The 21,496-nt window shown below is 48.2% G+C and overlaps 2 protein-coding genes across 5 annotated transcripts in view; one reads left to right on the forward strand and one right to left on the reverse strand.

Moving 5' to 3' along the window:
• CHAF1A (chromatin assembly factor 1 subunit A) overlaps positions 1-16,168 on the reverse strand; it is a 28,130-nt gene extending 11,962 nt beyond the window's left edge. For 2 of the 4 annotated variants that reach the window (XM_072787744.1, XM_072787745.1), the window contains exons 1-7: positions 15,987-16,168; positions 13,078-13,128; positions 11,411-12,276; positions 5,265-5,321; positions 2,772-3,001; positions 2,495-2,555; positions 2,226-2,294 (exon numbers count right to left, since the gene is read on the reverse strand). In XM_072787744.1, the coding sequence (XP_072643845.1) occupies positions 2,226-2,294; positions 2,495-2,555; positions 2,772-3,001; positions 5,265-5,321; positions 11,411-12,276; positions 13,078-13,128; positions 15,987-16,038 (1,386 nt within the window). In that variant the 5' untranslated portion in view covers positions 16,039-16,168. Of the gene's footprint in view, positions 1-2,225; positions 2,295-2,494; positions 2,556-2,771; positions 3,002-5,264; positions 5,322-11,410; positions 12,277-13,077; positions 13,129-15,514; positions 15,784-15,986 lie in introns of those variants that run through there. The other 2 variants (XM_072787743.1, XM_072787746.1) reach the window with 2 other exon arrangements.
• Positions 16,169-19,306: 3,138 nt separating this feature from the next.
• SH3GL1 (SH3 domain containing GRB2 like 1, endophilin A2) overlaps positions 19,307-21,496 on the forward strand; it is a 31,975-nt gene continuing 29,785 nt past the window's right edge. The window contains exon 1 of the mRNA XM_072787759.1: positions 19,307-19,533. Within this exon, the coding sequence (XP_072643860.1) occupies positions 19,489-19,533 (45 nt within the window). The 5' untranslated portion in view covers positions 19,307-19,488. The remainder of the gene's footprint in view (positions 19,534-21,496) is intronic.

The following is a 21,496-nucleotide window of genomic DNA, read 5'->3' on the forward strand; positions in this document are numbered from 1 at the left end:
GCCTTTGGCCCAGGGAGCGATCCTGGAGTCCCGGGATCGAGTCCCACATCGGGCTCCCGGCATGGAGCCTGCTTCTCCCTCCTCCTGTATCTGCCTCTCTTTCTCTCTCTCTATCATGAATAAATAAGTAAATCTTAAAAAAAAAAAAAAAAAAAAAAAGGAACAAAGGGGACTGGCTGGCTCAGTTGGTAGAGCATACGACCCTTTATCTTGGGGTTGTGAGTCTGAACCTCACGTTGGGTGTAGAGGTGACTTAAAATCTTTAAAAACAGATGAACTAGAACAAACAGTAAAAAAAAAAAAACACAAAAAAACTAAGAAAGAGAATGTATCGTCAATGGCTACAGGGTAAACAAGGCTTTGTAACCACAAGCCCACTGCCATAAAAAATTTAAAAATGTTGACATTAAAACATAAAATTTTGGGCAGCCTGGGTGGCTCAGCGGTTTAGCGCTGCCTTCGGCCTGGGGTGTGATCCTGGAGACCCAGGATCGAGTCCCACGTCAGGCTCCCTGCATGGAGCCTGCTTCTCCTTCTGCCTGTGTCTCTGCCTCCCTCTCTCTGTTTCTCATGAATAAATAAATAAAATGTTACAAAACCAACAAAAAACTCATAAAATTTCTGAAGGACAAAAGACACAATAAACAGGTTAGAAAGCGAGTAGCAGACTGAAAGGGAGTATCTATAGCATGTGTCACCAAGAATGAAAATCCTGGCTGTGGGTGGCTCAGTTGGTGAAGCATGTGCCTTCAGCTCAGGTCATGATCCCAGGGTCCTGAGAGAGAGTCCTGTATCAGGTGCCTTGCTCAATAGGGAGTCTGCTCCTCCCTGTTTTCTCTTCCCCCCTCTCCAAATAAATGAATAAAAAAGAAAATCCTGGCTGTAAAAATAACTCCTAGAGTTCAGAGGAAAAGCCAATCCTATAGAAAAATAAGTAAAAAATAGGAATTGGCAAGACAGAGAAGAAATAAAGTGGCAGGATGCCTGGGTGGTTCTGTGGTTGAGCGTCTGCCTTTGGCTCAGGGTGTGATCCTGGAGTTCCAGGATCAAGTCCCACATTGGGCTCCTGAGGAGTCTGCTTCTCCCTCTGCCTATGTCTCCGCCTTCTGTATCTCTCGTGAATAAATAAAATCTTAAAAAAATAAATAAATAAAATGGCAAACACACACAAAAAGATGTCCAAGTGGAATCAAGGAAAAATGTAAAATGAAATAAGAATTTTTTTTTTTTTTTTTTTTTGCCAACTAGATTGGTGAGGTTAAAAGAAAGCATGTTCCATTCAGTGCTAGTGCAGGAGAGAAGAGCATATTTCCCCATGATGCCCAGCATGGACATTAGCACTTCCCACTGGGAGGGTGCCCAGATAGGAACTAACGCAATTAGTGATTCTGTGAGTGTGTATCCTTGGACTGCGGGCCAAGCCCGCTTCCCGGTGGCTGTCCTAAAGAAAGGCATATATGCAGAGGAGGGTCAGTGACACTCACCGTGCCACTGATGGGGCATTGATACTGCAATGGACATACAAACTGTGACAACATCCACACTACGAAATGTTAAGTGGCAAGAGAGAACAAAGCTGACCCAAATGAGCCAGCATGGCAAGAATCCAAGATACAGCTATGTAAACAAAATAGGGACATAACAAACTCATGAATCATTATGTATATAAACAAATATATATGGAGGGATGTGAATGTAGTCAAAGCTCTAGGTGACACCACTGCATGGGTTACCTCTGGAGCACCGAGGGGCAGGGAAGGAAGTCTGGGGTTTCCAGAAGCAGGTGCTGCTTACAGGGTGACAAACACCAGGACAGGGAAGCAGAATCCTGGGCTGCATTCTAGACTGCTGACTTACGCTTAATCTTGCCTCCCATCCTGAGCCTCAGTTCTCTGAAGGTAAGGACTAGGTCTTCGATGACACCTTTCCACATAGCTCCTAATGCAAAACTGTTCATAAAGCAACTTAACGCTTAGCAGTTTTATATATATATTTTTTTAATGCTTAGCAGTTTTAGCAAACATGCCACTTTTAGCCTTTTCAAAGACATAACAAATAACAAAATATTGAGTCTTCAGACTCTACCAGAAATAAAAGCTCCCTTGTAAGCAGAGGCCCTCTCTTGATGAAAGGGGAGCTACCTGGTCAGAAAATACCCTTATACTTTTCAAAAGGAAGAACATGACCGAGAGAGAAAGCCAAGCCAGAGGAAGCCAGAAGCTCACCTTGGGAGCCTGTGGGGTCTTTGGCTTCTGAAAAAACCTCGTGATTTCAGCCTTCTCTGCTTTAATGCGCTGCAACAGAAAAGGAGATGAGCATGAAGAAATGAAGAGGGACAGTGGCCTCTAGAACAGGAGCCCCAGCACTTTTAAGCTGAAAGCATTCTTTTGATATGAGCTCTCAAAACCCATCAACATGCAGCCAGTCTCGGCGGGGGCCACCTGGCTTCCCCAGACGGAGGGAACACCAGCAGCCGTTTGGGAGAACAGTCTACCTTCTCTTCTTCCCGTAACCGTTTTTCCTCTTCTTTTTTCCTCTTCTCCTCCAGCTTTGCCCTGGGAGACAGGAAATTCGGCTTTAGCCCCAGGTGTGGCTCATAGGTCCCTGGCAGGGGTGTGTGTGTGTGTGGTGTGTGTGTGGGGGGATGGAGGTGGGGAGAGGATATGCTTGTGTGCTGGGGGGAGGGGGTGGAGGTACTCCTGCTTCCCTGCCCCCCCCCCCCCCCCCGCACCACCTCCCTGCCCCCCCCCACCTTCCAAGGGCACACGCACTCTAGCGCCTCCTGCCGCTCCTTGCGCCTCTCCTCCTTGAGCCGCTGCTTCTCTGCCTTCTCCTTTTCATCCTTCTCCCTTTTCTCGCGCCTCTCCTTTTCCTTCAGCTCCTTCTCTTCCTCCTTCTTCTTCTTGGCTTCTTCTTTGGCCCGCTTGGCCTCCTCCTTCAGCTTCTCCTTTTCTTCTTTCTCGGCCCGTAACTTGAGCTGCTTGCCTAAACGTTCCTTATCCTGAAGCCAAGAGATGGTCCCACAGCTGTGCCCCTGTGCCTCCCAGGAGGGCCCACAGGCAGCTGGAGGGAGCAGAGAGGTGGCCCGCCCAGGACCCCCCCACTGGCCAGCACCCTCCCACACGGGCCACCCTGTAGCACCTGTCACTGCCCGCCACTAGAACAGTGATGTCCACTGGCCATTTGTCCCAAGACCTCAGGGCCATTCAAAATAAGATTCGCTCAAAATACCATCTTTAAACATGGGGTGGAGTTTATCTTTTTACCTAATGAGAAACAATGACATAAGAAGCTCTGGGCTACCTAATCTTAAAACCGTGGTAAAATAAAGAAACAAAAACACCTGTAGGTTTTGCTTCTGTATCTTTAAAGCAAGAGCATTTTTCTTCCCACATCCCGCTACCCAACCAGATCAGATTATAAGGTTGATCTTATTTCCTCTGAAATAGAAGATCAGAGTGAGACAGGAACCTAGAACCTGTTGTCAGGGGGGAAAAATGAATTTGCTTTTATCTTTACATCAGTTTGTCATTCCCAACAACTGGTACATGGCTTGAGGCACTGTGTTATTACATAAGCTTGAGTTCCTACTCAAATGCTCGCCTGCCAGACACGGGGGGCTCATCCTCTGCCATAGCACCAGGTAATTTTCAAGGACTATTTCCATCAGAAATGGATTTCCCATGGGATGCCTGGGTGGTTCAGTGGTTGAGTGCCTGCCTTCCGCCCAGGGCGTGATCCTGGAGCCCCAGGATGGAGTCCTGCATCAGGATCCCCGCAGGGAGCCTGCTTCTTCTGCCTGTGTCTCTGCCTCTTTCTCTGTGGGTCTCTAATGAATAAATAAGTAAAATCTTAAAAAAATAAAGAAAAGAAATGGATTTCCCCACATCAGTTGCCTGGCAACTCCACTTTCCGTCTGGGCATAGGGCTATGTCCTTGTCTCTAGGGAATATCCTACCCTCTGTTCTGAGAAACTTTTGGCTGCTTTAACGAAACCCACGGAGGCACCCTGTTAGAGATGTTCTTACAAAGCACTTTCTTCTGATGGATGGATACTTGAAGAAGGTGCCTGGTCTGGGGAAAATGTGCAAGGTGGTAAGGAGTCATCTGTCCCCATTGCTAAATAGGAAGGCAGAAGACTTCTGGAAACCAGCCATACTTGAACCTCACATGCATCGCCACTCCACATGTGCCCACCTCTGAAATTCCAAGAATAAGAGAACCTCTAAAACCGCCATCAAAACCTGACTCATAGGGACGCCTGGGTGGCTTAGGCATTGAGCGTCTGCCTTTGGCTCCCAGAGTCCCAGGATTGAATCCAACATCGGGCTCCCTACAGGGAGCCTGCTTCTCCCTCTGCCTGTGTCTCTGCCTCTCTCTGTGTGTGTCTCATGAATAAACAAATAAAATAAAATAAATAAATATATATTTTTTTAAAATGTGACTCATAGGGACACCTGGGTGGCTCAGCGGTTGAGCATCTGCCTTCAGCCCAGGGCGTGATCCTGGAGTCCCAGGATCGAGTCCCGCGTCGGGCTCCCTGTATGGAGCCTGCTTCTTTCTCCCTCTGCCTCTGTCTCTCATGAATAAATAAATAAAATATTTTTAAAAAATAAATAAAAATAAAATAAAATAAAATAAAATAAAATAAAATAAAATAAAATAAAATGTGACTCATAGGCGGATAGCACAGGAAGTACTGGGTGAGCACAGATCCAGTGCCATCACCACCCCTCCCACAAGCTGGCATGGAGGCAGAAGCCCACTGGCTTTCTCAGTTCTTTATGGCAATGAGAAAAAAGTCCTCTGCTTTGCAGTGTGCAACACATGGTGACCCCAAGATAACAGAAGTGAAGACTCAGAAGGCAAAACTAGATAATAATCACCCACCTAGCGTCATGGCCACCAAACTAACAGAGCACATGGGAAGGGGTCTGGGACTCAGGGAAAGGGACTGGCTCTTTGGGAGGCAAGCTTCAACTACAATGTGATGAGCAACTATCAAGACGGTAGTAATAACAACGATAATAATAGGAGAAGCTTAGAAAAGGCTACATAAAAACTTAGTGTGATTTAGCAAAGTCAAAAATGATGCAACCCCAAGTCCCGGGGCACAGTTGTGAGATATGAAGCAAGAGTCAAAGGCACGGTCAGGACAAGCGGGGAAAGGTGACAATGGGCAAAGGAGGTGCATGGGGCCTTGCTTACTACTTAAGGCAAAAAGCACAATAGGTTAACTTTTTATTTCAGGGGAAACATCTTACTCTTTGCAGTCTGAGCTTGTCCTTCTCTGCAGAAGCTTTGATCAGTTTCTTAGTTATCTGAAATGAAAGACATTTCTCTTTAAACATGAATTGTTACAATCACTATAGCACATATAATACATAGCACACTCATTTGGTAAAGAAAGGGAAGGGGGGAATAAGGGACTTGCATGATTAAGAACTTCTTCAAAAGAGCATAATGAAAACCTTTCCAGTGACCAGTTTCCACCAAACAGAACCAAAAAACCAACATGTCATAGTGGGATCATGAAGGCCAATGAACATGTACGTGCATGCATCTGGGGACAAACAGGAGACTGGGGAGATAGATCACAAAAATGAAGGGGGCCAAGCACAGGAGAAACAGGGTAGGCTCAAACCTAAATGGCAGTGGAGAGCCAGCCTTGGCATCAGGCAGGTGACATGGAGAAGGGTTTGTCATGGAGGACAGAGGATGCACCCTGTCCAATAAGGACAGGGCTCTTACTGGCAAGTAGTGCCCGGCACTACTGCCCCTTCCGATTTTTCTAAGAGGGGCTGATATTGGGAATTTTATTTATATTTTGTAGGTAACATCTAAAATCAATGTGAATCAAACAAAACATCTATTGGCTGGATTCCCATGAGCCACCAATGTGTACTCCCTGCTTTCTGAAACGTGGAGCAAATGTTCAGGAAATAAGGTCAGCTTGCCAGAGGTGGTGATCTGGTCTAGGACCCCTGCATCCTAAAGCACGACATTCTCTACTGCCCTTCTGCCAAGTGAACTCGGGTTGCAGGGACTCACCAAGACACACTGCTGGATTCACTCACCACACTGAACATGAACAAGTTCAGACTACTAGCCTAAGCTACCTCCAGAGCAGGAAATTCTGAAAACTAAACCATCAGTGGGGAGAGAGTGCAGACTGGAAAAGCATGAACTTTCCAGGCTCCTTTGAGACTTAGAAAGGTAGCCAAAATGTAAGACTGAAGTGTTGAAAAAATCAAAGGCCCATTTCTCTTAAAATGCTCTGACATATGGACAAAAGCTACGTGGCAAGGGTTTCTCCATCTAAGAAAGCCTAAGATCTCCTACAGAATAAAACTTAAAGGGTAATAAATTCAAGAAGACATCCTTCTTATTTGGGACACACTGAATTTTTTGGATTAAGCCTTCCCTTAGGACATGGGTGAGCAGTCTTATGAAAGCCACATGCCGCAGGACCTTGTCAAAAGCCACCAACATTGTGTGGGGATGCTCAAGCCTGTCTATTACCAAAGCGGTTTTACCAAGGGCTTGAGAAAAAGGATCTGCCTCTCCAAAGTCCACTATGCCTGTCACATCTCTGGACTTCATCCCCACCACAAAGGATTCAAGAGCAGAATCTGCAAGTTACTATATCTGTTGTTGTCCTTTGCATTCAAACTTACAGTACCGAATGTGACTGCCACTCCCAAGCGAGGGCACTTGAAGGGAAAACACAGTCTCACCCACATTTGGTGAATTTCAGATGCAGAATCAGTGCCTTTTACAATGCCTCCCCTGCTGGGAGTCCAGGTACAGCAGAATTGACATGATTCCCAGGAGCCAGCTAATGATCTCCAACCACCAGAGCAATTATGATTTCATGCAGAACTAAGATCTACTGTTTCACTAGGCACTCAGGTGGGCCTTACTGGTCTGAAATGTTATCTTCTTGATATGTGTGACACAAGTGTTTATGGAACTCTTGCCAAGTAGAGGCCACATGTGTTACCTATCTGGAACTCAGCTGCCAAAAACAAGACCCAAGACCCCAGAAGGAAGCTAAAATACACATATCACCTATCCCATGTCGTCAAGATTGATTTAACTATGTGCATGAATATCCTTGCACTTTATTTCGCAGGATCCTCTCAGAGCCACTTGGTCTGATTTTATGTATAAGGAGATCTAGTTTCTTAGCTCAGCAGCAGCAGCGAACGAGGTAAGGAGAGGTGGGCAGGCAACAGAAGCAGCTAAAAACTTACCGGCAGGGGAGAGATAGCAGCCGGGAAGAGATAGAACTCAACTGCTCCAGCCGTGATGGAGAGCAAGCAGGCAAGATTAACCTGTGAGTACCTGGGAGCTGGATATGCTATCTAACAACAGCCCAAGGAAACATGCAGAAAGCTCATTACAGTTATTCTGTCAAGGCTGAGAATTAAAGACAATGGAAACATCCACCAATGAGAATGATTCTGCAAGCTGCAGTAGCTCCACAGCAAGGTACGGGACATGGCAGCTGACAAGAGATCTTCCCAGGCCATAGTGGAAGACACTCCAAAATGAAAAAGAAACATATTTACAACACATGGCTCACATAAAGAAACAAAATGATACTGTGTATTCCCCAAGAGATCTCTCACAGACACCACAGAGAAATGTGAAATAATGAGAACCTCCTGGGAGGTCCGAGATTGTCATGCTTCCATTAGAACATGAAGAACTGGGCAGCCCCAGTGGCACAGCGGTTTAGCGGTGGCACAGTGGTTTAGCGCCGCCTGCAGCCCAGGGTGTGATCCTGGAGACCCGGGATCGAGTCCTGCATCAGGCTCCCTGCATGGAGCCTGCTTCTCCCTCTGCCTGTGTCTCTGCCCCTCTCTCTCTGTGTCTCTCATGGATAAATAAATAAAATCTTTTAAAAAATGAAGAACTTAATACTTGTGTAATTTCAGTTATACATGGAAAAGTTCCAGCGATCTGGGTTTATTTGTATAGATGCAGAGATTCCAGTAACACAGCTGCATCAACATCATCATTTATGAAAAAAAATAATCTTGAATCACTAATAAGGCAGGCAGAATTACACAGCTAAAATGCAAGCAAACTCCGAAATGTTTCTATCCCAAATGGTAAAATGCTCTAATGCTAAACAGTCACTGTTTGGCCAGTCAGAAGACCCTGAATTATCTAAAACTGGTGTTCCTAAATAATTTTTTCAAACTGAGATTCTCCAGAACCCCTAGAGTACTTTAAAAAACAAAATAGAACTGAATGAAGCTCTTTGGGCGGACTAGATCAGACTCCCTGGGAAGAAACAGCAGGATCTGCATTTAACAAGTTCCTTGGAAGGGAAACACACACACACACACACACACACACACACACACACACACACAAAATAGAGGATCAGAGAATGCCTAGGGATTCCAAATGCAGCGGCGATTTTATGGTACTAACTCCAGGACTAACAGACCCAACTAAAACCAAACATGTTGCTTAGTAACATGAAACAACATATAAGCTTCCAGTTGTAGGTTCTACCTACAACTTGGAAAGGAGGAGGTGGAGGAAAAGTGGAAAAACAAAAATATTCTCTAAACTCCTAAGCATCAGGAAAACCTTGACTCCCCTTCCCCCCCCAGGAGATGTTAGTTGACACCAAACACAAAACCAACCAGCAAATCAAGAAACTCCTGCTGGGGGGGAGGGGGGAGATAGGACATAAAGTAAAGGCTGTGCCTGTGGCTGTAAGTGGTCTGTCTCCAGCCACTCCCTCAAGGAGTCTCACTCTCAAAGCACCCAGAGGCACCTGATGATCACTTGGTGTCAATGACCATCAAGGGGCTTTACTTCCATTCTTGTGATGGACCAGCCCATCTGTGGGTGGTAGCCGCAGATTTCTGCCACAGGCTCTGGGGTGGTCTGAACCTTCACCACTCAGTGTAAATTATTTGCCAAGCCATGTAATAACACTGCCTTCTAGAGCATTTCAGAGCTCTAAGCCTGTGTTCAGAGTAAGACCGGGCAAATCAGATGCAGGATCTAAGTGACTACACTCGGTTCACCTGCTCAGCTGTCCTGAGTGCCCTGTGGGCCAGCAGACAGAAATAAAATTGTTGGGGATCCCTGGGTGGCTCAGGGGTTTAGCGCCTGCCTTCAGCCCAGGGCGTGATCCTAGAGTCCTGGAATCAAGTCACACGTCAGGCTCCCTTCATGGAGCCTGCCCCCCTCTCTCTGTCTCTCCTGAATAAATAAATAAAGTCTTTAAAAAAAAAATTGTTTCATAACAATGGCTATGTCACTTCCCAATTCTGAGGATTCTTGGGCTTGGCTCTGAGCATAAAAACAAACTTAAAAAATGAAGTGCTTGGGGCAGCCCGGGTGGCTCAGCGGTTGAGCATCTGCCTCGATCCTGGAGACCTAGGATCGAGTCCCACATCGGGCTCCCTGCACGGAGCCTGCTTCTCCCTCTGCCTGTGTCTCTGCCTCTCTCTCTCTGTCTCTCATGAATAAATAAGTAAAATCTTAAGAAAGAAAAAAAAAAAAAAAAGAAGTGCTTAACGGACACCTCAGTGGCTCAGCAGTTGAGCATATGCCTTGGGCTCAGGGCGTGATCCCAGAATCCCAGGATCTGTCCTGCATAGGGCTCCCCCCACCCTGCCCCTCGCAGGGAGCCTGCTTCTCCCTCTGCCTATGTCTCTGCCTCTCTCTTGTGTCTCTAATGAATAAATAAAATATTTTTTTAAAAAGTGCTTAAGGGCAGCCCCGGTGGCGCAGCGGTTTAGCGCCGCCTGCAGCCCTGGGCGTGATCCTGGAGACCCAGGATCAAGTCCCACGTCAGGCTCTCTGCCTGGAGCCTGCTTCTCCCTCTGCCTGTGTCTCTGCCTCTCTTTCTCTCCCTGTATCTCTATGAATAAATAAATAAATAAAATCTTTATAAAAAAAATAAAAAATAAAAAATAAAATAAAAAAGTGCTTAAGAAGAATGAAACACATGTACACATGTCCCGTTTTCTAGGCTAACTGGCTTTAAATATGTCATACGACAGAGGCTTTCGGCAAAAGAGAAACAGCAAGGCAGCCCGGGTAGCTCAGTGGTTTAGCGCCGCCTTCAGTCCAGGGCGTGATCCCAGAGACCCAGGATGGAGTCTCACGTCGGGCTCCCTGCATGGAGCCTGCTTCTCCCTCTGCCTGTGTCTCTGCCTCTCTCTCTCTCTATGTGTGCCTCTATGAATAAATAAATAATCTTAAAAAAAAAAACAAACAAACAGCAGTCGGGAAGAATTTCAAGCAATTGGCCAGACCAAGAAAGATAGCTGGCGGCAAAAATGGATTCTTCAACTCTGATTCTAAGAGTCTGAATAATGGCTCAGGTGGAAGTTTAAAAATGTATCTCCAAGAAAAAAAGATTGCTCCACCCTTGACACTTCGAAAACTTAGATAAAAGCCATAGAATCATCTAGAAAAATTAGTCCCTTAGAGATCAAATCTCAGAAAGTAAAATCAAGCAGATAAAGTACAGATTGAATGATCCAACACAGAATCTGATCTTACATTTAAAAAAACCCCAAAACCAAAAAACCTAGGGTTACCTGGCTGGCTCAGTGAGTGGAGCATACAACTTTTGATCTTCGGGTCGAGTTTAAGCCCCACATTGGGCATGGAGCCTAACAAAAATGCAATGTACACAAAAATTCTACAAAAAAACCCCCAGAAAAACAAAAACCAAAATACCCAAAACAAAGAACACTGTTAATTAAACACATTTCTGGATTCTTGGCTAAATTTATGTTTTACCCATAAGACCCTGCTGCCATTGTGCTAATCACAAATCAGTAATAGAAACAGGCATTTCATAAGTCATCCTTCTGTGATCCTTAAAAATGGTGCCAGGTTTTCCTTTTATTCTTGTTGCTCTGGGGTGAAGTTTTTCAGATATGTGGCTAGGCTGACAAGAACCGAGCCTACAGAATCCCCATTTTATTTCTCCTGCTGTCTTGGGGTCTCTTCACCAATGCTGCCTGACTCTTTACCATCAACACCCTTACAAGCCTGTGTTGGAATGGCAAGGAAAACTGGAGGGAGCTAACATTTGACATGAGGGGTCACAGCTGCCTGCTTACAAAGCGTTCCTAATTAAAAGTGCTAAGTTGACTAGCACCACTCATTAGGTGTGAACAACCATGGCTACCTAGATGACAGTTCACAGAAGACACTTTACACACTGGTGATTAACAGGGCCACAGGTACATCACAATGCACATTTAACCGAACACCACTAGTGGTTTTTTGATACCAAAAGAATTGTTTGTGGCCTGCTTAGCCACCAAACACCTGAGTGACACAGTATTCCCAGGTGAAGAGCAAGAGGCTGAATCCCGTCAGCACTGCCACACTGGCATTCAGCAGAGATACTTACTCTGCGGATAGGTGTGGAGGAGGGGAAGGGCCTGGGACTGCTGTGCTGCTTTTTGGAAGCAGACTGCCCCTCAGGTGAGCTGGTAGGAGAGGAAGAACCCCGGGATGAGTGGCTAAGAACAGAGTCTTCTTCAGGGCCAGACTCCAGCATCTCACTCTCAGAGGGCATGCCCTGGTGTGCAGGTGTCGTTGGAGACTTGGCTTGAGAAGGTTTCGCAGCCAGGATATCCTGCAAGACCACCACAGGCACCTTCCCTTTGAAAAAAATGCCCCCAGCTTCACTCCAACCATCCTGGTCCTTCTCGGAGCATGTTCTTGGACTAGCCGTCAGCACACGGCAGCTTGGGGGTGAGCCTTTCTGCCCATCTCCACTCCTCTCTGTGCCCCTTGAGCCAGCACCCTCGTTCTCTGTTTTGCACGGAGTGTCTGAAAGGGTCTCTTCAGGACACGTCAGCTCATCCTCCATACTGGCCTCCAGCAGCCCCCTGTCACCTCCAGCTTCTTCTCTGACTCTGCTTACAGCCTCCTCGGAGGCAGAGGCTGCAGAATTTAGTTTACTGTGGGCCACAACATCATCCAGTTGGTCATTTGAGTCCTCCGTCAAATCAATGATGACCATGGTCTGGTCAATACTGGTTTTGACTCTGCTTCTTAAAAAGTTATCTAAGGGACCCTTCCCATTGACAAGTTTTGGACTACCATCTATGTCAGAACCCGAATGACAGTTGTTCTCCAAGGTATCCAAAGAGGTCTCCACATCAGGTACTTGACTTTGTGCAGGAGTGCCCTCAGAGCTCCTCATGTCATCCGACCCGTCCTCGCTTTTCTCCTTTGGGACAAGATTCAGGCGCTTGAAGGGCAGACGAGCTGAAACATAGAGAGGAAGCCATCTTTACAGGGAAAGTGTGAAGAGCAACAGCCCATCAATAATTGAATATTCCAAATGCTCAACAAGTGTCAACCTGCTGGGATGGAGGTTGGGCCAGCAGATGGGGATTTCTGTAAACCACTCATGCCCTTGGGTTCCAGTTTGCCCCTGCCCCTCAGAGACTGTTGCTCTTCCTGTGACTCCCCTCAACACCAAACTTGCTATCAGTCATCATAGGAGGAGGAAAGCTGCTACAGGGGAACGAGATACCAAGTTTTAAAAACCAGAAGCCTCAGTTTTTTATATAGTCACTTAGCTAATCTAGCCTAAGAGTAAAAATACCAACCACTCTTCACACAAAAGAAGTTGAACACATTTATCTTCCTGTACAATGGTGGTTCAACCAAGGGCAGCTGTCCCTGCCAGGGATGTCTGGCGATATTATTGGTCATCATGATTTAGGTGAGTGACCAGGGATGCTGCTAAACCCTAAAATATATGGGACAGCCCCATATCCTGACAAAAAATTACAGAATGTCAATAATGCTGAAGTAGAGAAACCCTAGTAAAGGCAATAACCACTAGATGTGCTCCTGGGAACCTAAGAAAACAAGAACATAATCACATGGGTTCCCAAGGTTCTGATTGGAAGATGCAACCATTAATCTCCCCCCAGCCCTTGAGGCTTCTGCTGAGGACCCCAGCAGAAGACCTCTGCTCAAAGGAAATTAAAAATACAACTGATGAGACAATGAAGGATAAAATTAGGAATAGTATTTAACACCTTCCCAGAAAGTTACCTTGTATTAACTTTTTGACTGGAAAAGCTGGTCTGTCTTTGCAATCCATGGCTGTGAATGAAAATGTCAAAGGATAGGTTATTAAAAGTTGGAAATAATGAAGCAGTAAATAAATATGCAACACCTAACATGTCCGAAGTGGTTGTCCAATAGGGGTGATTATGGCACCCCCACCATGGGGTGCAATGTTTAGGGACATTTTTGGTTGTCATGAGGGGGGAGTTGTCTAGTGGGTAGAGGACAGAGATACAGCTAAATGTCCTAAAATACACAGGATGGCACCCACGACAGAATTATCTGCCCAAAATGTTACTAGGTTGAGAAATTCTGCTCTCAACTCTCTCACTCCTTTCTCATCTTCATGTGGTGATTATCATTCTGAAACTTACATGACGTCTCCCCCCTTCCCAACACAATGGGAGACTTGTTCCACACTGTACCCTTCGCACGTAGTTCAGAACTGGCACATAGTGGGACACCAATGAGCACAGTAACAGGGACAGTGAAAAGGGGAATGACGGGGCACCTAGTTGACTCAGTCTGTAGACCATGCAACTCTTGATCTCAGAATTGTGAGTTCAAGCCCAAACTGGGCGCAGAAATTACTTAAAATCTTAAGGAAAAAAAAAAAAAGGGAGAGAGAGAGAAAGGGAACAAGTACAGATGACAAAAAACACTGCGTTACCGATTTCACAATTAATGACCCCAAAATGTCCTCCTCCAATCAACCCATCCCCACCACCAAATGTGCAAAATCAGAATATGGTTTATTTTCTTTCAAAATAGAGCCTATACACTGGGGCACCTGAGTGGCTCGGTGGTTAAGTGTCTGCCTTTGGCTCGGGTCACAATCCTGGGATCCCGGGATCGAGTCCCACATTGGGCTTCCCCATGGGAAGCCTGCTTCTCGCTCTGCCTGTGTCTCTGCCTCTCTCTGTGTGTCTCTCATGAATGAATAAATAAAATCTAAAAAAAAAAAAAAAATAGAGCCTATACAGGTAAAACAATTCAAAGCATGTTGAGCCTGTCAGGCTGGAGCTGAAGTGAAGAAACAAGGGAGAATGTTTTCCTGCATGAAAAAAAAATCTCAAAAAAAGCATTTAATAATATTGAAGCTGATACAGGAATGACTGTAAATAGAACTAAGTCTTTGGAAAAACATCCTTAAATTGTTAAATTGGTTAGAATAAACTTAGAAAATGACACCTGCTAGGAGATCTGTCTTACAAAAAACCTAGGTTAGTTATTTGGGGCAATCTACATGTTTTGTAAAAAAAAAAAAAACAAAAAACATACAAGTGAGTATTTTTAAAAAGCAGATCAAGGTTTATTTCTTTTTTTTTTTTTTTTCAAAGTTTCTAAAAAACTCAGCAGATGAAACTGCTCTCACCTACCCCCCTACGCTTGGAATACAAATACCCTGAGGATTCACATTTCCTTTCTACCCATTTCAATACCCTTTTAAGTCCTTAGTTACTAAAGACATAATTTCACCTTTCAACCAAAGTATACATAATCTCTACCTATTTAAATGCAGTTTTAGGACAACCACAAGAATTCACTGGTGTGGCCCTGAGTCACCAGCGTTGAAACAAGTGTAACACAAGTGACCTAGGCCTAGAAGCTACCCCGGGTGGACATAAAGGAACAGCCTACCCAGGGATCCCAACTGTTCAAAGGTACACATACCATTCACACACACTTCGTGTCTAAAGTTACCAAACGCTCTTTATTTTGAGATTACACGCCTCCTAATTTTACGTAGCATTAAAACACCCCTTCCTTTTATGGTAGAATGGTCACCGCAAAGTAGTGCTTTTTACATTTCTAAATTAAACATTGTTACTGGATCAAACGACGGCCCATGACAATCGGCTCCAACTTTACTGATGGGAATTTTATGTCTCTGTGAAATTTCAAAGTCTGGAAACAAATGGAGCAGTGGTTCTCAGCTACAGGGAGGGGGCGATTCTGCAACCCTTCCCAGGGCACCTTGGCAATGCTTGGATACATTTTGGGTCCTCACAAATAGGGAAAACGGTTTGCTACTAGGGTCTAACGGGTGGAGGCCAAGGATGCTGCCCGACGCCTTACAGTGCACAGGGCAGCCCCAAATGTCAACAGTGCCCAGGTTGAGAGACCCTGGGGTGGACTAGATTATCTCCCTGTCAACCCCTAATTCAGCCAACCAACTTGTACTCCGTGCCAAGCACTGTGCAAGTGCCAGGGACAAAATGGGAGGCAAGCAAGGCAGACAGGCGGCCTGGTCCCCCGTGGTTCACCATCGCCCGTTTCGGAGGCCCCCACCGGGTGCTAGAAAGCCCCCTCCCAGGGTGGGGTGGGGGAGGGGAAGACAGGTCCTCACCCCGCAGAGCGAGCAGGATCAAGAACCCGGGAGTCGCATCTCCCTGGCGATCCCACCACCCAAACCTCTTACCTGGGCATGCCCTGACCCGCAGATGCAGCTGTCTGGTCCCCGAGCTCATGTGCCCCCGGGCCTCAGTTTCCCCACCCGGCCAGAGGGCCGCTGCACGGTCCAACTTGCTCAGGGGACACAGACGCATTCGGCAACCTGCAAAGGCAGCCCTTTCGCCTCGCTGGGCCTCAGTCTCCACCCCCCGGGCCACACCGACCCGTCAGCACAGGGGGAAAAAAAGAGAGCCCCGCAAGGACAAACTGAAGCCAAAGCGCCGGAAGAAAAATGGTCGCGGCCGCAACAATAACGTCAAGGAGGGAGTCCTTCGGGTCGCCAGGCCCTGGCTCCGACCGTAACGGCCGCACCGACCCAACGGCCGCCGACGAGGAGCGGGCCCGAGGCCGGGAGGTCGGTCCGCCCCCAACCGCCGCCTCGGCCTGCGCAGGCCGCGCGCCGCGTCCCCCCCTTCCCCTCGGCGCGGGCCCGAACCGACCTGCGGCCGCTCCCCTGGCGCCGGGCGCCCCGCACTCCAGTTCCTCCAGCATCGCCCCGGCGGCGGCTAGAGCTCCCCTCAGGCGGCGGAGGCGCGGGCTCCGTTCAGGCGGCCACTGCCGCTCGCCCTCCCGCCCGCGCCGCTGCTGCCGCGGCCGCCGAGCTCGTATTTGGCGGGAACCGCGGCGACCCCCGCAGGCCGCGCGGCGATTGGACGAGGCTGCGTCACGTGACAACCCGCCTCGGGAAGAAGGGAGCGCCGGGAGCATCCTCGCGAGAGCCGCGTCTTCCATTCCTCCCATGGTTCCCCTATTGATATTCCCGCGGAGGACCGGGGCTTCCTCTCGGCCGCCGGTCATTGGCGGGGAGGAGGTGCCCTGTGATTGGAGGCAGAAGATGTCAAACTGAGAGTTCCACCCTGTGATTGGCTGAGCGCGTGGGATAGGTCGGCAGGAGGAGGGAGGGCCAGCTCTTGCGTCATGACGAAACGTCTACGTAGGTGGTGGGTGACAATCTGAAACTGGTTTAGAGCAGGAACGAGGCTTGTAGTTTATCCTCGTTGGATGTTGGCTGAGTATCATCAGTAGCAAAATTATAAATGCCTTTTTATATGAACAACAAAGAGAAAATAAGTTAAATAGATTCTGTGCAGCGCTCTAGAAGCATTTAATGTGCATCAAACATATTCAGAGGGAATGAATGAAATGGATCTTTCTGGTTTTATCCTCAGCATTTTTGCACACGGTCTTTCCTCACCTAGAAAACTTTCCGCAGCTCTCTTCGTGGCTAGTTTCTACCTAACTTTCAGATCTTAGATATGCACCTTGGGGAGCCTTTCCCTGCCCTCAACAAGGTGAAGTTCCTACAATGCAGCTCTTTTCCCTTTTTTTTCCGCCCCCGCCCTTTTCTCCCTTGCAGTTCTTTTTTTCTGAAGCAATTACAGCTTATTTTTTTTATTAGCGTGTTATTTGATTTAGTATGTGTCTTTGTCACCAGCTCCAAGAGAGGAGGAATAATTTATTCCTGTATCCCCAGTACCTCTCCATGATTGATGCATTAGCAAGGGCTCAATAAATAGATGAGCGAATGCATAAACTTCATTTGATTACAAGCTTCACACGGAACACAGACGTTCAGTGTCAACCTGTGAGCCTTCAAGTTGGTTTTCTTTTTTTTTTCTTCAAGATTTTATTTATTTATTCATGAGAGACAGAGATAGGCAGAGACATAGGCAGAGGGAGAAGCAGGCTCCCTGCGAAGAGCCCAAAGGCGGACTTGATCCCAGGACCCCAGGATCTTGACCTGAGCTGATGGCAGACGCTCAACCACTGAGCCACCCAGGCGTCCTAGAGTTGGTTTTCTTTAGCACCAATTAATCTGTCAAGCAGAGAAGTGAGGAAAGAAGATGAAATTTAGATCAAGTTTAGAATTCTATTGAATTTATAGATTGGATAATTAAAGATGAATTGTTTGGAAGCAAAGTGGAGAAATAGGGAGTTCAGATGAAAATCACTTTGGACAAGTCATGTCTTACTCAATGCCTGAGTTTCCCCGTATGAATCATGACATTCTGGCATTTTGAAATGATTGAAACCAGTAGGTCACCATTCAGAGTGCCTTTCAGAATCACATGGGGAATTAAAAAACAAACAAACTATTCGTAACAGCCCCATCAGGATCTTAGGGAGGGAGATTTGTGGCATACATAATCTGAAATAATCATCCATCTAGTCCAGTACCTTCTGTTGAGGCATTTGGAAACTTCTAGCAATCTTCTGCTTCAGAAGAGCACCCAGACCTGTCAGATTTCAGCACTGAAGTTGCAAGCACGTTAGCTCTAGCCACTTTCTTGTTCCTCTTTTCAGATTAATTTATCCATTCCAACTTATTATTAACTTCCAGTTAATTCAAACATTTTTTAAAAATTTTTATTTATTTATGATAGTCACAGAGAGAGAGAGAGAGAGGCAGAGACATAGGCAGAGGGAGAAGCAGGCTCCATGCACCGGGAGCCCGACGTGGGATTCGATCCTGGGTCTCCAGATTCGCGCCCCGGGCCAAAGGCAGGCGCCAAACCGCTGCGCCACCCAGGGATCCCATTTTTTTTTTAAACATTTTTTTAAATTTTTATTTATTTATGATAGTCACAGAGAGAGAGAGAGAGAGAGAGAGGCAGAGACATAGGCAGAGGGAGAAGCAGGCTCCATGCACCAGGAGCCCGATGTGGGATTCGATCCTGGGTCTCCAGAATCGAACTTCCAGTTAATTCAATAACAATTGATATAAAAAACAAAAATCAATTAACATGTGTAAAACTGAGAGAATTTCCTGAAAGAGGTGACATTCCCAACAGATTTCTCTTTTATGCACAAAGGATGGGGGGCGGGGGGGGGGAGATTGGGGGAAAATGTGCCAGAAAAGAACAACCTTAGCAAAGGCCCACAGGAAACAGGGATCATGGGTTATAGAAGAGGAAGAGAGCTGAAGTCAGAAGAGTTGATGGAGCCAAAATCTGTAAGCTTTGTAGGCCATGCTACGAAGTTGAGAGTGTATTGTGAAGATAGTAGACTAATGTGATATACATTTTGTTATAGAGCATCCTTTTTTTTTTTTTTTTTTTTTAAGAATGTACTCATTTATTCATGAGAAACACACAGAGAGAGGCAGAGACTCAGACAGAGGGAGAAGCAGGGTTCTCACGGGGAGCCCGACATGGGACTTGATCCCTGCACCCGGGATCACGCCCTGAGCCGAATGCAGATGCCCAACCGCTGAGCCGCTCAGGCGTCCCTCTGAGTATTTTTAAGGGGGATAATTGGAGGGGGAACCTGCAGGTGGGCATACCAGCGAGGAGACTGGGTGCGATAGTCTGGCCTGGGCAGGGAGGCCAGGGGGATAGAAAAGCAATAAAGGGACACCCTGATGTCGTACTAGGGCAACTAAATGGATGAGCACGTGGCAGGGCTGAAGGCGGTGCGTGTGGAAGGGACTAAATGCACAGAGAATTGGGTCGGCTGAGATTAGCGAACGACGTCTGATTTACAGACCCAGCCTCCCAACCTCTCCAGGATTTAAGCGCCTTTCCTAAAACGCTAGGACTACCTCCGGGCCGCCAGGAGGCGCTGTAGCCTCCAGGGTCTCTCTAGGCTCGTTCCCGTCGGCTCGCTGTCGGAGGCGGCCTCAACGGGGGGGGAGGGGAGAGGGCAAGACGTGCGCGTGCGCTCTCCGGCCGGCAGGGGGCGCGCGTGCGCGGTCGGGGCCGGGGGCGCGCGCAGGCCGGCACCGGAAGTGTGCGGTTGCCATGTAATATCCTGGCCGCGCGGGCGCGCGAGGGGCCTGAGGCGGCGCCGGGGCGGGCGCGGAGCTGGCGAGAGCGCGGTGGAGGCAGCGCCGACGGGGCCCGCTGAGGCGCGCGGGGTATCGGCGGCGCCCGGGAGCCTGTCGCTTGCGCGGTCCCTCCGGTTCGCTGGGTCCGGGCGGGAGCCCCTACGGCGGGAGGCAGCATGTCGGTGGCGGGGCTGAAGAAGCAGTTCTACAAGGCGAGCCAGGTGAGCGGCGGCCGAGGCGGGGGAGCTGGCGCCGCGCCCCCAGGCTGTGCGGAGTCGGGGACCCGGCCAGGCCCGACGGGGCTCGTGAGGGGGCCGCCGGCTCCGGAGGCGCGGCGTTGGCGCGCGGCGTCCGCTGAGGGGGTCTCCCACCCGCGAGGGACGGGGGCTGCCGACGAGGCGGATCACGGGCCCGCCCGCCATGTGGGCTCGGGTCTCCCCGGGAGGGTGGGCAGACCCCGGGGAGGGGCGGCGGCGCCCCGGGACGCGGACCCGGGACGCGGACCCGGACGCCGTCGCCTTCCCTCGCGGAGACGGGCCCGGAGCGGGCGAGGAAGACACTGCCCTGAGGCTGTCGACGCAGGACTCCTGCCAGAGAGCCCGGGGGCAGGGAAACTTGGCGTCCGCAGTCGTTCTCCAAAACAAACAAACGAAAACCCCTTTTGATGGACCCGCTACAAAGTTGGGAAAGGGTGGAGGGGAAAGCCCCGCTTCCGCCTCCAGTCCCCCGGGGCATCCAGCCCCTCTCCCCAGGGGCAAGGACCGGCATCTTTTCCGAAGATCGGTTACACCTTTCCTAGAAAAACGCACACGCACACGCACACGGTGGTACCGTGGCCTGTGTAGCCCTTTGTACTTCGGCTTTTTCGGTTTTCCGTTCCATGTGTTCGGAGATAATGCTAGAGCTGGAATTCTCCGCCTCAGACCGCGCTGTCCTGGGCACTGTGGGGGCGATGAGGGGCATCCCTGGCCCCACCCGCTTGATGCCAGGAGCACCCCCCCCCAATCCTGACACCACACATACCTCCCCCTGCTACCAAACGTCCCCTTCTGCCCCCACCCCAGAGCCACTGCCCTGGAGCATACCCCTAGAGTCTCTTTGATCTTCTTTTCTTTTTTAAGATTTTATTTATTTATTCATGAGAGACACACACAGAGAGAGAGAGAGACACAGGCAGAGGGAGAAGCAGGCTCCATGCGGGGAGCCCGATGTGGGACTTGATCCCAGGACTCGCAATCACACCCTGAGCTGAAGGCTCGCCAAACCGCTGATCCCCCCATCCCCTCTCTTTGATCTTCTTAATGGGTGTTGATATTCCAGTCATCTTTGGGGGATTGGTTAAATTTTGACCAGTCATCTGTTGATGTATGTGTGGATCGTTTCCTGTCAGTTTGTGCTACACACAATGAATAGCCAGTGAATATCTTTGCTCAGAGGTGGGATTGGGTTTATAGGATAAATTCCCAGAAGGAGAATGCTGAATCCGAGAGTATGTATGTTTTTAGACGTGACAAGTAAGTATAGGGTGGTTTTTTGTTGTTGTTTTTTGTTTTGTTTTGTTTTGTTTTGTTTTTTTGGAATGTCCCGGCCCCATTGCTCAAGAATCTGGTGAAAGCTGTGGATCCACTCTCCAGAAAGCTGGAGCAAGTGGGAGATTCAGTTTATAGTTTCAGATCCACGAAGCCCCAGATTTCTTGAATCCTCTTGATCCCCGCATCCCAGATTAAGAACCGTAGGTGGGCACTTTGTGTGGATAGAATCCGTGAAGGAATGAGCGACCATCTTAGGGATTGTGTGGGCCCTGCTGGCAAACTGGGCTTTTCCCACAATTTGGAAAAGTTCAGTAGGAGAGAAGAGAAATAAGTCGACAGTAACTCAGCTGGAACCTTTTGCTCCTTGATGGAAAAAGTCATGACCCCACGCTAGTGTTTATCTAGGGCAAACCCCAGATGATGGCTAACCCCTAGAGGAAGAAACACTTAATCCGGGGGGGTTCTGGCATTATTGCTGAGAGTACAGCCCTTTGTCCCAGCAGGGTAGAATTAAGTGACCTGGCCCTGGGTTGGACCCTGCCCAACAGGCATCAGACCACCAGGGCTTGACCAGAGCAACTGGGGATGGTGCTTGCTGTCTTGGACCTTGATGTAGTCCCTCCTGCAGGAGAAGCCCCCTCCTCCCAACCCC

The sequence above is a fragment of the Canis lupus genome, chromosome 19 (genome assembly GCF_048164855.1).
Source record: "Canis lupus baileyi chromosome 19, mCanLup2.hap1, whole genome shotgun sequence".
Classification (NCBI taxonomy): domain Eukaryota; kingdom Metazoa; phylum Chordata; class Mammalia; order Carnivora; family Canidae; genus Canis; species Canis lupus.